The sequence below is a fragment of the Chelonia mydas genome, chromosome 11 (assembly GCF_015237465.2).
Source record: "Chelonia mydas isolate rCheMyd1 chromosome 11, rCheMyd1.pri.v2, whole genome shotgun sequence".
Lineage (NCBI taxonomy): Eukaryota > Metazoa > Chordata > Testudines > Cheloniidae > Chelonia > Chelonia mydas.
Genome location: NC_051251.2, coordinates 71,712,622 through 71,730,136, shown reverse-complemented (window position 1 = coordinate 71,730,136; position 17,515 = coordinate 71,712,622). Strand labels below are relative to the sequence as shown.

At 48.5% G+C, this 17,515-nt stretch overlaps 1 protein-coding gene across 2 annotated transcripts in view; it reads left to right on the top strand.

The window, feature by feature from the left end:
- The window catches only part of LOC102946148 (aryl hydrocarbon receptor-like), a 132,044-nt gene that overhangs the window by 67,602 nt on the left and 46,927 nt on the right, over positions 1-17,515 (top strand). Inside the window, exon 3 of one of the 2 annotated variants that reach the window (XM_037912944.2) lies at positions 7,203-7,318. In XM_037912944.2, coding sequence (XP_037768872.1) covers positions 7,203-7,318 — 116 coding nt within the window. Of the gene's footprint in view, positions 1-7,202; positions 7,319-17,515 lie in introns of those variants that run through there. The other variant, XM_043525507.1, reaches the window with a different exon arrangement.

Genomic DNA, 17,515 nt, shown 5'->3' with positions numbered 1-17,515 from the left:
AGTCAGGCATGACTTGCCCTTGGTGAATCCATGCTGACTGTTCCTAGTCACTTTGCTCTCCTCTAAGAGCTTCAGAATTGATTCCTTGAGGACCTGCTCCATGATTTTCCCAGGGACTGAGGTGAGGCTGATTGGCAGTAGTTCTCAGGATCCTCCTTCTTCCCTTTTTTAAAGATGGGCTCTATATTAGCCTTTTTCCAATTGCTGGAACTTCTTCCAATCACCACGAGTTTTCACAGATAATGGCCAATGGCTCTGCAATCACATCTACCAACTCCTCTAGCACTCTCGGATGCAGCGCATCCGGCCCCATGGACTTGAGCTCATCCAGCTTTTCTAAATTGTCCCGAACCACCTCTTTCTCCACAGAGGGCTGGTCACCTCCTCCCCATACTGCGCTGTCCAGTGCAGTAGTCTGGGAGCTGACCTTGTTCGTGAAGACAGAGGCAAAAAAAGCATTGAGTACATTAGCTTTTTCCACATCCTCTATCACTAAGTTGCCTCCCTCCTTCAGTAAGGGGCCCACACTTTCCTTGACTTTCTTCTTGTTGCTAACATACCTGAAGAAACCCTTCTTGTTACTCTTAACATCTCTTGATAGCTGCAACTCCAGGTGTGATTTGGCCTTCCTGATTTCACTCCTGCATACCCGAGCAATATTTGTATACTCTTCCCTGGTCATTTGTCCAAGCTTCCACTTCTTGTAATCTTCTTTTTTGTGTTTAAGATCAGCAAGGATTTCACTGTTAAGCCAAGCTGGTCGCCTGCCATATTTACTATTCTTTCTACACATCAGGATGGTTTGTCCCTGTAACCTCAATAAGGCAGGCAGGCTAATTAGGACACTTGTAGCCAATTGGGAAGCTGCTAGAATTAATTAAGGCTAATCAGGACACCTGGTTTAAAAAGGCTCTCACTCCAGTTAGTGAGGTGTGCGTAAGGAGCTGGGAATGAGAGAATGCACTGCTGGAGGACTGAGGAGTACAAGCCATGGGGAAGTAGCCCAGGGAATTGTAGCTGTCGCGCAGCTGTTCCAGGAGGCACTCTAGACAGCTGCAGACCACAGGGGCCTAGGCTGGAACCCAGGGTAGAGGGCGGGCCTGGGTTCCACCCAAACCTCCCAACGCAGGAGGTTCCACCAGAGAGGAAGGTCTCTGAGCTGTTCCCCAACCCACATAGTGGATCAGCAGAAACTGCGGGGATTGTTCTTACTCTTTTTTCCCCATGCAGGCCAGGAATGAGGTTGTCTGAGTGAACGGCAGATTTGAGCCACGAAAGTGGCCAAACTGAGGGCTACTGTGAATCTCTGAGGCGAGCAAAATCCGCCAATAAGTGCAGGACCCACCAAGGTAGAGGAGGAACTTTGTCACAATATATAAACGTCACTTATCAAAACATGGTTACAGACTTTGGATGGTACCAAAAATGGTGGTAATTGTCCTCTTGGGGGGTGAGGGAAGAAGTAGTAGATGAGCTGCTGATGTTAAAGTTTAATCCCTCTTCATCTCAGGTGGCATTTGGGATTCATCTGGTAGGGGTGGTGATATCATTTGGGTCCCCATCTCAGTATAGTCAGAACACCTCAGGATCAGAAGGACAAAGGTCTGGGGTCCCAGGAAAAGGTAGGGGTGGCAGCAGCTCATTCTAGTTGCCTCTGTCTGTTCTTCCGTATTCTCCCCCCCTCCCCCACAAGCCTTTGGGTGGAACAGCCCATCCCCTCATTATTTTGCCCACCAGTTAGGCCGACTAGCCGACACACCAATTTTGGTTCTTAAGTTTCTGGATGCACATCTTCTCGTTCTTACTGAGCCTAATTTTAATATGGTTTTGAGTTCTATCAGGAGGCCTTTTTGTTTAGACTCATTCACTTTTTTTTTTGGTCTCCTTTCCTATCAACACTTGTGGTTTTTGTTGGTTATTGTGATATTTTATGAAGCTTTACATACTCTTTAAAGTTGAGCTGACAATTACGGTTAATTTGTCTCAATTATTACAATAGACCTCTGGCATGAACAAAAAATAACCTTGAAATTGTGGGTGCAAATGTAAATTTTGTGCTCCTATGGGAAAGGATTGATAACGACAATCAATGTTGCTTGTTTACTCTTATTTTATCATTTGTTGGTATTGATTTTTAGAGTACAAGTCTCCTCTGAGAAGTGACTTTGTAAAAATGTCCTCCGTTGGGCAGTATGCATATTGTGTCTGTTTACTTCCTGATCAGACTTGCTCATTTTACAATTAAAAACATTTTTATTTACTTTAGCTGCAGCCCTGCAAACTCAACTATGGATCTGAGTCAAGCTGGCTTCTTTCTGGCCTGTGGATCCTCACCAATAATAAAAATCCTTACAGAGCAGATTGAGCCTTCAGCTGTATGTGTGCGACCCCATTATTGCCAAATTTAGCCCAAACCCACTCTGACCCCTCAGTCCCCCTCTCCACTCCTCCCCTGTCCTCATGTAAGCTATGCAGATGTGCCGTGGAGACTTAGTTTGTAATACGTAGGGGTGTGGAGTCCCCAGGTATGCAGAATCTCTGCAACTGTGATTCCCAACCCCCACAAAGCAGATACATACCTTTTTTTAGCTGCTTTTGATCCTGACCCAAAGCCCACTCATGTCAACAGGAGTCTTTGAATCAGGCTGTTGAACATCGTATGTTCCTGCTAGGAATCCAAAATGTGGCCAATGTTATTGGGGGGGGCCCTTGAGTAGGGCTTTGAAAATCTACTTGCCTTGTCAGGCAGGTGCCCTCCATGTCCGCAGAGCTTAAACTGCATGTACTTTAATATTTTTTAGCTTGTAGCTGCACAGGGAATTGTCCATTTTCACTGCAGCTCTTCAGAACCCCCAGGGTACAGTGAAACTGACAGGAATTCCTTCAGTTTTGCTCTGCTGCAAATTGGGAGATCTGTGAATACACTGGAGCTGGGGTGGGGCAAAGGAGCAGAGAAACCCATCTGGCAGCATTGAGAATGCTGTGAGAGGCATAAAGCAGCTGAGTCATCTCCCCTCCTCTCTCTCCCCTCCCACCCCCCATTGCAACAGTCAGGATGGCAGAGAGATACGGGAACAGACACCCATATACAGAAGACTCTCTTGGGCAGGGGGACGCAGAGACCGTGCTCCTTGCTACCAGCAGCCAGGCAGAATAAGGTGGGATGGGGACTTCAAATTCATCAGAGACCTACTAGCTTGAAGCTGATAAGAAATGGAGTACCCTGGCCTCGGTGGAATGAGTTGGCTTCTCACTTGGGTGTTTACCACAGACAGATGGTTCCTCTATCCTTCGGGCTCTTACAAGTGATGTATCAATTTTGCTGCATTCTCTGGTTCTCTTTGTTTGCAGCTATAGTCTCTCCCATGGACTCATCTACAGGTTTGTGCTCTGTGAGCCAATCTGCTCCTGATTCACTGATTCCAAGGCCAGAAAGGGACCACTGTGATCATCTAGTCCAGGGGTCAGCAACCTTTGAGAAGTGGTGTGCCAAATCTTCATTAATTTAAGGTTTCATGTGCCAGTAATAAATTTTACATTTATAGGGGGCTCCTGATGGAACCCCAGACCAGCCGCGGGCTGAGCGGCTCAGCCGGTCTGGGGTTCCATCTGCCACTGGCGCTGTTGGTCTGGGGTCCGCACTGCCGGCCTGGATGGACATAACTAGGGCCAGCAGCTGGGACCCGGGCTGAGTAGGGCCGGCGGCCGGGACCTGGGCTGAGCGGGGCTGGCCCACTGCCGGTCTGGGGTTTCGTCCGCCAGCCCCTGTCAGCCAGGGTCCTGGGCTGGATGGATGGAACCCTGGGCCGGCAGTGAGCTGAGCGGGCCCAGCAGCCAGGACTCTGGCTGGCAGGGGCTGGCAGACAGAACCCCACACCGGCAGCAGGCTGAGTGGCTCAGCGCGCTGCCAGTCTGGAGTTCTGTCTGCCGCCCGTGCTGCCAGTCTGGGATTCTGTCCGCCGGCCCTGCTCAGCCCGGGTCCCGGCTGCTGGCCCCAGTTACGTTCATCCAGGCCGGCAGTGGGGACCCCAGACCGGCAGCGCCAGCGGCAGATGGAACTCCAGACCGGCTGAGCTGCTCAATCCGGGGCCGGTCTGGGGTTCCGTCCGCTGGCACCTTCCCTGCTGGGATCCCGGCCGCCAGCCCCGCTCAGCCCTCTGCCAATCTGGGGTTCCATCGGGGGACCCCTGTAAATGTAAAATTTATTACTGGCACACGAAACCTTAAATTAATGAAGACTGGTTTGGTTGAAAATACATCTTGGTACCGGTTGATCATCTCAGTTACCTCCTTCTTCTGGTTCAGTGTCAGATCAGGGGATATCCTGATCTGCTCATGTAGGTTATTTCCCTGGATCGGGGCCTCTTGGGCCACCACACATGCCTCTTGCTGGTTCCAAGGTTTCAGGAGGTTAATGTGATAAATTTGTTCTTGTTTCCAGCATCCTGGCTGCCGCACCTTGTAGGTTACTTCCCCCACAGGTTCAACCACCTCATAGGGCACCTGCCATTGGGCCAGAAGCTTGCTTTCTGCTGTGAGTACCAAAACCATCACCCGATCCCCTGGTTGGAACTGTCGGACTTTTGCCTGGCGATTGTAGTGAGTTCGCTGGGCCTCCTGCGCCTTTTCCAAATGTTCCCATACAATAGGGGTGACCCAGGCTATCCGGTCTTGCATCTGCAATACATGTTCTATTATATTTCTCCCCTCATTGGGTTCCTCTTCCCATATCTCTTTGGCAATATCTAGTTTGCCATGGGGGTGGCACCTGTATAATAACTCAAAGGGGGAAAACCCAGTTGAGGCCTGAGGTACCTCCCGGACGGCGAACATAAGATAATGTAGTAGGGCGTCACAATCCTTCCCGTCCCGACTTAGCACCTTCCGTATTATAGCCTTGAGGGTTCGGTTAAACCTTTCTACCAGCCCATCGGTCTGCAGATGATAGACTGAAGTTCTCAGGGTATGTATATGGAGCAGGGTACAGAGGTCCTTCATTAACTTCGACATAAATGGGGTTCCTTGGTCTGTTAATATCTCCTTTGGTAGCCCCGCTCGGGCAAAGATCCCCACCAATTCTTTAGCTATTGTTTTAGAAGCCATGTTCCGCAGGGGGACGGCTTCTGGGTAGCGAGTAGCATAGTCCAAAACAATAAGTATATATTGGTGGCCCCAAGCCGTCTTCTCCAGGCTTCGTCCATGGCTATTCGCTCAAAGGGGACCTCTATGATGGGAAGGGGTACTAAAGGTGCCCTCCAGTCGGGGCAGGGACTGTGCAGCTGACACTCTGGGCAGGACGCACAGTACCTCTGCACTTCCTCATATATTCTGGGCCAGAAGAATCGTCGTAGGACTCCTGCCAGGGTCTTCTCTACCCCCAAATGCTCCCCAAAAAGATGACTAGGGGCAAGACTTAATACAGCATTCTGGTGTTTTTGAGGTACTAGGATCTGCTGTATCTTTGCCCCTGTACTGGTGCAACCTGGTATAAGAGATCCTTCTTCATTATGAAGTAGGGTCCTGGACCCTGGGTTTTCCCTTCCACGGGAACCCCATCTATTTTGGTCACCTCTTTCCTAGTCCTTGGGTCTTCAGCCTAGTCCTGTCCAAAATTTCCTCTCCCGGAGCTAATCTGCCCGAGCTCTAGGGGGCCAGTCTCTGTTGCCTCTACTGGTTCAGAGGCATTAGGGTGGGGGTCAGACTCGGGTGCTTCTCCCTCCTGGGTGGCCTCCTTTTCAGCTGCTCGGGTCCACCTACCTATGAGAGCGACCCTCTGGCTTTGGGTCAGTATTTGGGTTCCCAAGGCCTTAGCTGCCCTCCTTTCCCTTTCTGACTTTCTACCCTGTCTGGGAGTGGAGAACAAATCTGGGCATATTTCAGAGAAGATTGGGGATTGACAGTCTACTGTGGATGCGTCACTGACTTCAGGGTTTCCCCTTTTCTCCAATTCCCTTACCAGGAGTAAGTCTTCAAATCCTGGGAAGTCCCTCCCTATGAGCACCGGGTGTGGGAGTTTAGGGACTACACCTGCTGCTACCTCAGTAATGTTCCCCTGAATCTCGATTTTTACTGGGATGGTGGGGTAATAACCAACTGTCCCATGGACGTATGTTATCCCCATACGCTTAGCCCACAGCAGCTGACTACGCTTCACGAGCTTCCCCGAGACAAGTGTGATAGCACTCCCTGAATCAACCAGTGCTGTGGTCTCTACCCCATTTAGCTTCACTAGTCTGGTGTACATATGTGGGGTTAGTGATACCCCCACGAGGTGGATTAGGGAGCATGGGTTTGCCCAGTTCATCGTGTTACACTGCATAGGCTCCTCGGCATTGGGACGCTGTGCAGCTATGTGTCCCCACTCCCCGCAGGCATAACATTGGTATGGAGCCCTAGGCATTCCCCAGTCTCTTGGTTTGGGCAGTTTAACATCTTCTCCCTCAGTGCTCCGACTCTTTGTGGCTTCTGGTGGGCCTTCAGCCGCTCTCTTTTTCCACCTGGGCTCTCCTGGTGGCCCAGTCACCTGAGCTCTAGGGCCTTGTGCTGCTAGTTTAACCCGGGGTGCCTCTTCCTTAACTGGTCGGGTCAGCTCCCTCGCCGTCCTTCGCCTCTCTACCAGTGCGACAACCTCATCATAGGTGGAGGGTTCATTTTGGCTTACCCAGGCGCGAAGGTCTGGTGGTAGTCCTCTCATGTACCGGTCAATGACCAGAACCTCTAGTATCTCTACTTCTTTTTTTTCTTCCCCCACCCCCTTCCCCAAGAGGGACAATGGATCCCTCTAAACAGAGGCCAGAGCTGGGCCGAGGGAATCCTTTTTAGCCAAAGGACAGATTTCGACAATTGCAAACCAACTGAAAGCAAACATACCTTTAAAAATAGTGACTGTTTGAAGTTAGTGGTAAATGTCATCATGTGTGATAAGTACTTGGACACTTCTCTCTAGTGGCCTATGGCAAGGCTTTAGCTGCTGTTTGCACAGCTCTTGTTAAGTGCCTCTTGCTTTCATGGTATATGCCTCTACCATAAACACTGTGAACAGCAAAGCAAGCAGCTGGCAAGCAACGCAGGCTTCCTTTGAAGAAGCAGCACCTAATCAAACTGTGAACAAATTGTTTGAGGGAAAAGAATCTGACATTCACAGCAGTGATTTTGTAAAAATTATTTCATCACTAACATTGTTTTACTTTGCTTCATTGCAGTTGCCCTGAAGAGTCACTGCTCCAAAGGGGGAGCAGAAAGGAATGGTGACCATGACAATGGGAGGACCTGGGGACTGGCTGACAGAGTCATACCAGAGGGTGAACTGCTATTACAGGTTGGTGCTTCAGGCATTCTCTCTACAATCAAGTCTGTCTGCAAGGCTTATTTGGGCACTTCCTTCCCTCTCTCTCTCCTCTTCCACCTTGACTCCTGTGCATTTACTTTGTGGTAGAAAAGGACAAATGTTTGTTTCAAAATGTGACTGACAAAAAAAAAAAGTCCATGCAGCCCCTGGTTGCCTTGTTATTTCAGCCTGCAGAAATCAGTCCAGCCTCTTATTTAACACATCACGGTAGAACATGGCGTAAAGATACAGAGCTTGATTCTCCACTGCTTTGCACCTTTTGTAGTCACTAGCACTGGTGTAAAATGGAAGTACTGGTGGAGTATTACATCCTGTTTGAACACGTATAAAAGGCAGTAAAGAGTCATTTACAATTTAACATTCTTCCCACTCACTTCCATGGGAGTTGACTTAGATCATTTCAAACCATCTGCAGCTAGCTGCCATAAATGGGCGTTTAACCCACACACCTCCTGGGTCTGGTGTTCTGTCCCATGTAGTGGCACTGAGACCACTTAGAGAGAGAGAAAGCAATTAATGAGTCTGCTGTACAGCCTTAGCTACCAGCCAGTTGGCTTTTAGCTCATGCAGTAGAGGCTCATGCACTAAGCTCCAGAGATCCCCGGTTTGATCCCACCCACTGACGACCGGGGGGTGTTGGCTTTACAGGCGCACAGAGTTTTCTGGTTTTTTTTAAGACAAAACCCAGTGTTGTTCTTTGAATGGTCCCTATTGTATTCCAGTGTGGGTTATGCATGCACGCCTAGTTGGAGAATTTGGAAGTAGTGTTTGTTGGTCTGTGCATGTGCCCTGACTCGCCTCAAGCTTCCATTTAAGTCAATAAAGGGGCAGGGTGGACCACCACATCTCCAGATCTCCTTGCTGCCATATAGTCCAGGTTCAAACCTTCCGTGTCCTCCTCTCTGGAGTTCTAATTATGGTTGTAAATAGCTTTACTAGTTTTATTTCTTTTCTAGTTTTTAACAGTTTAATCTAGATTTCAGGGACTTTCCCCATTACCCCTACCCCGTACCCCTGTTCAAGTACCAGACTATGCCCAGGACTGCAGGCTTCAAACTCTGCACCTCTTGCCTATGATCCTTTTCAGTGAGCTGTGACCATCAATGCTGCTTCTATTGCTTGAGTGGGAGAAGCTCACATTGCAGCTAGGTGCAGTATTTGCCAGTCCTTCCCCAGCCATACCTGAGAAGGCTCAGCACTTTGTCTCTGCACGTATCTCATGGAGATGGCCATGAGACCACGTCAGACCCAGGCCAGGAACTACCCCAGACATCAGTCTGATTCAGCAAGGAGCGCCTCTCACTGCTACATCTGACTCTGGTACTGGCAGAAGGAAAAGATTAAATGCCCCTTACACCAGGCAGATGCTGATCCATGATTGCACCCCAAGAAACCTGACTGGTTCTAGAGTCTCCTCCTTCAGGACCCTCCACTTCCAGAGAACTCACATCCTGCCATGGGCTATGCCTGCAATACAGATTCTCATGCTTTCCTTGCATGTTATACGCCAGTCCATCGGTTCCAACGGTACCATCATTCAAACCAGAGTCCACCTCTTCCCATGAATTGGAACCTAGGGAAGAACCATCCTTACTATCCTGCTACTATGAACCATCACAGAGACCTGCACGCCCCAGGCAAAACCATAGAGCTTTAATCATCAAATCCAACACCTGGAATTGCACTAAGAAATGAACTGGAAGCTAATGCAGTTTACTTCTCATGTCTTGCTTACAACACTCCTGCCGAGACATCATAGAATGATGTTCACTTTTTTTGCAACGGTGTTACGCTGTTGACGCATATTTAGTTTGTGATCCAGTATGACCCACATCCCTTTCCGCAGTACTCCTTCCTAGGTAGTCATGTCCCATTATCTATGTGTGCAACTGATTGTTCCTTCCTAAGTGGAGTACTTTGCATTTGTCCTTATTGAATTTCATCCTATTTACTTCAGACCATTTCTCCAGTTTGTCCAGATCATTTTGAATTTTAATCCTATCCTACAGAGCACTTGCAACCCTTCCCAGCTTGGTATCGTCCACAAACTTTATAAGTGTACTCTCTATGCCATTATCTAAATCATTGATGAAGATATTGAACAGAACAATATGGACCCAGAACCGACCCCTGCAGGACCCCACTTGTTATGCCCTTCCAGCATGACTGTGAACCACTGATAACTAATATCTGGGAACAATTTTCCAACCAGTTATGCACCCACCTTATAGTAGCTCCATCTAGGTTGTATTTCCTTAGTTTGTTTATAAGAAGGTCATGCGAGACAGTATCAAATGCCTTATGAAAGTCAAGATATATCACATCCACCGCTTCCCCCCTATCCACAAGGTTTGTTACCCTGTCAAAGAAAGCTATCAGGTTGGTTTGACAAAATTTGTTTTTGATTGCTTAATTATTTGCTCCATTATCTTTCCGGGTACAGAAGTTAAGCTGACTGGTCTGTAATTCCCTGGGTTGTCCTTATTTCCCTTTTTTATAGATGGGCACTGTATTTGCTCTTTTCCGGTCTCCTTCTTCTTCATGAGACTTCCTTTGCTGCCTGAAGACATGGCTTCAGTCCATGTACTCACCAAACTGTCACTCTATGAACTTCATGCTGATAGTCCCATCCACAGTACTGTTATCCCTCCTATAGTGGACAGACCCACATCACATGTGCATGGGAGTCCCTTTCTTCCCTCTTCCCCCAGACAAAACTAGCATCACTGTTAGGTAGGGGAGCATATAGAGACAACCCGTATGACACAAGGGATGTGGCCACCTCAAGAATCCAGGCTGCACATCAATATCCTAGAACTTAGAGCAGTAAGATTTGTGTGTGAATCCTTTCTTCCACTCATCTACTTGCATCATGACGAACAACACCAACATGGTCTTTAATATGGAAAAACAAGGGGGAGTGAGATCTGTCACTCTCATGTGCAGAAACGGTCAATCTCTGGAACTGGTGTTTCAGCAATCAGAGCACCCTACCTTCCAGGGACATAGAATGTGGTTACGCAGCAGATACTTTGCAATCAGTCACAAATGGGAACTTCAGGATGCAGTGCTACATGATATCTTCACACAATGAAGGATCCCAACTAGGGACCTATTTTGCTTCTCAGACAAACAGCGAGTGCACCACATACTTCTCCAGCAAAGCTCCTTGTTATCACTCCCAGGGTGATGCCCTCCTTCTCTCCTGGTCAGACCAGCTCAACTACGCCTTCCCTCCTCTACTGCTCCTTTCTTGAGTGCTCCACAAAATCTATTGAAACAAGGCAACCGTCATTCTGATTTGCCACCTTCTGGCCCAGACAATTCAATTCTGGTTCCCCAATCTCCTGTGCATGTCAATCCACGCACCAAGCCCCCAACCCAAACTTCCCTTTGACTGAGTACAATGGTGAGATCAAGCACCACAATCCACATCCAGTCCACCTCAGGGCATGGTAGTTGGATGGGCATCACCTATAGAATGGGCATGTTCCTCTGCAGTACAAGACATTCTCCCTAACAGTAGACAAATTCTACTAGATAATGTTACGATGCTAAGTGGAGACATTTTTCATCTTGGGCACAACATAAAGAGGTTTTACCAGAAGCAACAGAGTCCCTTAATCGTAATCACGTTCTATCCTTATAGACATTGGGGCTCACCCTCAGCACTTTGACAGTGCACGTAGCAGCAATCACCACATTCCATCCTCCTGTGCAAGGGTACTCGGCTTTTAAAAAACACCTGCTAACCGCTAGATTGTTGGGTGTTTTTTTGAAAGGCCTCCTCAACCGTCCCACCTCTCCAAACGATTGCACCTCAATGGGACCTAAATCTGATACTCTTGGTATTCATGAAGCCTCCCTTTGAGCCAATGGCATCTTGCTCCATGAAGGTCACCTTTCTCATGGCTATTACTTCAGCAAGAAGGATCAGGAAACTCAGAGCTATGAGGGCAGAGCCACCATTTGCAGTTTTCCACAACTACACCCAAATTTCCTACCTAAGGTGATCTCCCAGTTTGACGTTAACCAATTCATTCACTTACCAGTTTTCTCCCCGAATCCATACACATCTGCAGAAGAACATTGCCTTCATTCCCTCTACATCCAAGCTCTGGTTTTCGTTCTCTGCAGGTAGAAGACCAATCAAAGTCCCCTAGGCTGTTTATTGCGGTAGCAGAGAGACTCAGAGGACAGGCCATCTCCACCCAGAGAAAGGATTTCTAGCTGCATTAAACTCTGCTACCAGCTGCTGAATCTACCCCCATCCCTGCCCTCCACACAGGTACAGGCTTATTCCACTAGAGTTCAAGCTACGATCATGGCCTCCCTTCAGGATGTGCCTCTCATAGGCATACGTGGAGCAGCCACATGGAGTTCTGCCCACACCTTCACCACACACTATGCCTTGGTGCAGGACTCACTGGCACACACATCCTTTGGCACAGGTGTTTTTTTTGCACAACCCTCTTGCCCTCTATCCTTGCATCCTCCTGCAGCTTAGGTACTGCTTGTCAGTGGAATACAATAGAGACCATCACTTGAAGAGGTTACTTACCTGTGACTGGATGGTCTTCAAGATGTGTGGTCCCTATCAGTATTCCACTTCCCACCCTCCTTCCCCTCTGGTTTGGATCTGTCAGATTCACTGTTGGAGGAATTTGAGATGTGGTTGGTCCGTCCTGTGCTTTATTGCCCCAGATGGAAGCATGAGGTGAGTTAGGCACATGCAGGGACCAAAGGACAGTACTTTTGAATTCTCTAACTAGGGCATATGGCGCGCATGCATAATGCACAGTGGAATCCAGATAGGTGCCACACATCTCGAAAAACTCCAGTTACAGGTAAGTAACCTCGCCTCTCCCAGTAACAGGAGAACATAATTAAATATGGCGTCAGAACAAAACAGGAAGCTCTGTTGAATGGATGTGGATTAAGAAAACTAAGACTGTTTTTAGAAACTTGGTCAAAGTGAGTTATTGCTGAGTAATCAGTGTGTTTTTTGGAATAAGCAAGGAATACTTATTCTCCTTATTTCTTTGGATTTGTAAACGGGCCAGCTCTGCTGCTAAAAGTATGGTCTGACTTCTTCAAAATCTGAAACTTTGCCAACATTTTTATATACACTTCAAACTCTGACAAATGGAAAGGGAAAGAAAATGTAGTGAAAATTTTTTTTGACCTGGGCTACACTTACATGTAGAATATATAAACGCCATTTTGCAAATGAACACAGTGCAAATAAGACTTCAACTCTCCCTGCCAAAGAAACATAACATGAATCTGCACCTGAACAAATACTCTTTCCAGTGTGTCCTCCTACAGCCTAGTCCACTTTAGGCTTGGAGTATGGAGATGAGGTCCAAGTTGGGGCTACTTGCTGAAAAGTATCGCAGTAATGTACAGACAAGAAAAAACAGACGTGAAAAAGCAACTGGGATGGCACCTTCCAATAAACAATGCATTCTATTCATTGCTGCATGCTGACTGGCCACCTACAATAGCTGCTTCATCCAATCACAGAGGTTGCTGCATTTTAACCAATGGGGAAATCATTTTGGTATGTCTACTGCATGAAGCCAAAGCATGATCATAAGCAAAACAGCTTTGCATGAAATAAGCCTATGAGGTGCAGGGAGAGGAGAGGGAGATGCTAACCTCGAAATAGGATTCAGCACCATTGCTACAACCTAGGGTGGGGGTTGTGGCCATGGCCCTCTGTCATCTTCTCTCCATGCAAAGTTTTTTGAGTCGTCAGATCTGGGCTGTGTGTTTGTGACCCACTATTCTCAGCCTAACCCTCTCCCCTGCCCCTACCCCCACCCCCAGCACATAGGAGTCCCCCTTGTACTGCCAAGACCCCTTGCAGCAGAAAAACAGCACCACCAATGTAGGTTGAGCCTCAGATTCCTATGTAGGGACTGGAATTTTCCAGTTGTTTCTAAAGCACTTTAAGATCCTTTTGTTGAAAGGCCCTATGTAAATATATTTGTGGAATGTGAATCTTTCCTTGTCAGGGGCGATCACACACTGAAATGCTGTATTTAAGCCAGAATTCCTCACTGAGTCCTTAATCTAAAGTTGGGTTGTTGTTTAAGGTAAATGTTAATGATCCTCGCTCTAAAATCACCGAGCTAGTGTAGCCAAATAATGCTCCCCCCGCCCCTAGAATCTCCAAACGGGCATTTTTTCAGACTTGCAAGAAAAACTCACCTGGGGGCTTTGGAGACACTCTCAGCGCAGGAAGTAATTTGCAAAGGTCTGAACACCTACACATTGGGCTTATCAACAAGTGGCCTTCGCAGCCATAACAGTAACGTTGCCTCTTCTGTATCTGTCTGCTGCTCACCAGTGCATGGGGCCCTTCATTGGTGGCTCAGAGGCAGCAGGGCTTCTATGCACAGAGAGCCACCTGCTCTGCTTTAGGACATTCTGCCCCATGAATAGAGTCTGAGATGTCCTGCTGCTTTCCCCAGGTCCCTGCAGTGCTTTTTAAGAGGGGCAGTTTTCCCCGAGGGAGAACTCCTTTTTCTCTGCCTTCCCTCTTCTGAGCTTTCTTTCTCTGCCGTTCCTCTGCCGCAATTTGCTTGTCAAGCTAAGTGAGCTGCTGTGAAGATGGCTGAAAGGCTGCACCAAGAATAGTGTATAGTCAGGTAGAGCGCTACAGGCTGGAAAGCCCCTTTGGCTGCTGGGGAGGTCTAGATCTGCTGACTCCTATGGAGGAGGAGAAGCTAACAGCTGTTAGAAACAGGGGTGGGCATGACAGAATGAGTAACAAAACTCACCCCCATCTGCAAAAATGCCATTTTTCAGCCAGCCTCCCGCATTTCATTTGACAGCTGTGCTCATGGCCTCCATCTTATCAGAGGCAAGAGAAGGGGAAGGAGACAATCCTACGGTCTTCAGGAGTGCTTTTGAAGCTCACAGAGAGCACCCAGCCATCCTCTGGTCCGCCCCCAGTGCTGCTGGGAATGCCCCCCCCTTCCTCCTCAGCAATGCCCCATCTACATGGACCTGGACTGGAGCAGCTGGAGGAGTTCCTGATTGATCCTTCCCTCGGGGAGTTGGGCACACACTGGCAGTGAACTCCCATCTATGCATAGGGAAGTGAGAGGAATGGGTGTGCGAGGAGGAGCGTGGAGTTTGCCACTGGAGGGGCGTGCCCTGCTGCCCTTCTCACACTGAGACTCCACAAACACGGAGAGCTGGGATGGAGACTCTGCTTCCCGGTACCTGCCTGCATTTTTCTCCAGTGCTCTGCCACGGTCCTGGTACCTCCCATGGTGGCCAGGCCCCCTGCCTGGTGCCTAACCAGTGGAGTGATCTGCATGCATGGGGAGGGGTCTCCCCTCCTTCTTGGATGACAAAGGAGAAGGCTGAAGGGACAGGCTGCATTGCAGAGGGTACCAGGCACATACCTGCAGCTGCTGTCATTTTGCCCTATGGCTTCAGTGAGGAGCTCTCTGGGCAGCCATGAAGATGACAGAGGCTGGAGAGAACGGTGTGCTGCATGGGCGGGCACTAGGAGCCCATTACCTAGCTCTGCACCCTAGAGATTGCTATCTGCAGCAGGGCCAAGAGGAGCAGCAGCCCATGTCCAGACAAGGGGGCTCCCGGCAGAGAAGGCTTTCCTTGTTGAACAGGGAGGGGAACCCATGGACACCCTCATACAAAGCTGGCTATGCTTTATCATGAGTAATCTCCTTGAGTCATAGAATCATAGAATCATAGAATATCAGGGTTGGAAGGGACCCCAGAAGGTCATCTAGTCCAACCCCCTGCTCGAAGCAGGACCAATTCCCAGTTAAATCATCCCAGCCAGGGCTTTGTCAAGCCTGACCTTAAAAACCTCTAAGGAAGGAGATTCTACCACCTCCCTAGGTAACGCATTCCAGTGTTTCACCACCCTCTTAGTGAAAAAGTTTTTCCTAATATCCAATCTAAACCTCCCCCATTGCAACTTGAGACCATTACTCCTCGTTCTGTCATCTGCTACCATTGAGAACAGTCTAGAGCCATCCTCTTTGGAACCCCCTTTCAGGTAGTTGAAAGCAGCTATCAAATCCCCCATCATTCTTCTCTTCTGCAGACTAAACAATCCCAGCTCCCTCAGCCTCTCCTCATAAGTCATGTGCTCTAGACCCCTAATCATTTTTGTTGCCCTTCGCTGGACTCTCTCCAATTTATCCACATCCTTCTTGTAGTGTGGGGCCCAAAACTGGACACAGTACTCCAGATGAGGCCTCACCAGTGTCGAATAGAGGGGAACGATCACGTCCCTCGATCTGCTCGCTATGCCCCTACTCATACATCCCAAAATGCCATTGGCCTTCTTGGCAACAAGGGCACACTGCTGACTCATATCCAGCTTCTCGTCCACTGTCACCCCTAGGTCCTTTTCCGCAGAACTGCTGCCTAGCCATTCGGTCCCTAGTCTGTAGCGGTGCATTGGATTCTTCCATCCTAAGTGCAGGACCCTGCACTTATCCTTATTGAACCTCATCAGGTTTCTTTTGGCCCAATCCTCCAATTTGTCTAGGTCCTTCTGTATCCTATCCCTCCCCTCCAGCGTATCTACCACTCCTCCCAGTTTAGTATCATCCGCAAATTTGCTGAGAGTGCAATCCACACCATCCTCCAGATCATTTATGAAGATATTGAACAAAACCGGCCCCAGGACCAACCCCTGGGGCACTCCACTTGACACCGGCTGCCAACTAGACATGGAGCCATTGATCACTACCCATTGAGCCCGACAATCTAGCCAGCTTTCTACCCACCTTATAGTGCATTCATCTAGCCCATACTTCCTTAACTTGCTGACAAGAATACTGTGGGAGACCGTGTCAAAAGCTTTGCTAAAGTCAAGAAACAATACATCCACTGCTTTCCCTTCATCCACAGAACCAGTAATCTCATCATAAAAGGCGATTAGATTAGTCAGGCATGACCTTCCCTTGGTGAATCCATGCTGACTGTTCCTGATCACTTTCCTCTCATGTAAGTGCTTCAGGATTGATTCTTTGAGGACCTGCTCCATGATTTTTCCAGGGACTGAGGTGAGGCTGACTGGCCTGTAGTTCCCAGGATCCTCCTTCTTCCCTTTTTTAAAGATTGGCACTACATTAGCCTTTTTCCAGTCATCCGGGACTTCCCCCGTTCGCCACGAGTTTTCAAAGATAATGGCCAAGGGCTCTGCAATCACAGCAGCCAATTCCTTCAGCACTCTCGGATGCAACTCGTCCGGCCCCATGGACTTGTGCACGTCCAGCTTTTCTAAATAGTCCCTAACCACCTCTATCTCCACAGAGGGCTGGCCATCTCTTCCCCATTCTGTGATGCCCAGCGCAGCAGTCTGGGAGCTGACCTTGTTAGTGAAAACAGAGGCAAAAAAAGCATTGAGTACATTAGCTTTTTCCACATCCTCTGTCACTAGGTTGCCTCCCTCATTCAGTAAGGGGCCCACACTTTCCTTGGCTTTCTTCTTGTTGCCAACATACCTGAAGAAACCCTTCTTGTTACTCTTGACATCTCTTGCTAGCTGCAGCTCCAGGTGCGATTTGGCCCTCCTGATATCTTTCCTACATGCCCGAGCAATATTTTTATACTCTTCCCTGGTCATATGTCCAACCTTCCACTTCTTGTAAGCTTCTTTTTTATGTTTAAGATCCGCTAGGATTTCACCATTAAGCCAAGCTGGTCGCCTGCCATATTTACTATTCTTTCGACTCATCGGGATGGTTTGTCCCTGTAACCTCAACAGGGATTCCTTGAAATACAGCCAGCTCTCCTGGACTCCTTTCCCCTTCATGTTAGTCCCCCAGGGGATCCTGGCCATCTGTTCCCTGAGGGAGTCGAAGTCTGCTTTCCTGAAGTCCAGGGTCCGTATCCTGCTGCTTACCTTTCTTCCCTGCGTCAGGATCCTGAACTCAACCAACTCATGGTCACTGCCTCCCAGATTCCCATCCACTTTTGCTTCCCCCACTAATTCTACCCGGTTTGTGAGCAGCAGGTCAAGAAAAGCGCCCCCCCTAGTTGGCTCCCCTAGCACTTGCGCCAGGAAATTGTCCCCTACGCTTTCCAAAAACTTCCTGGATTGTCTATGCACCGCTGTATTGCTCTCCCAGCAGATATCAGGAAAATTAAAGTCACCCATGAGAATCA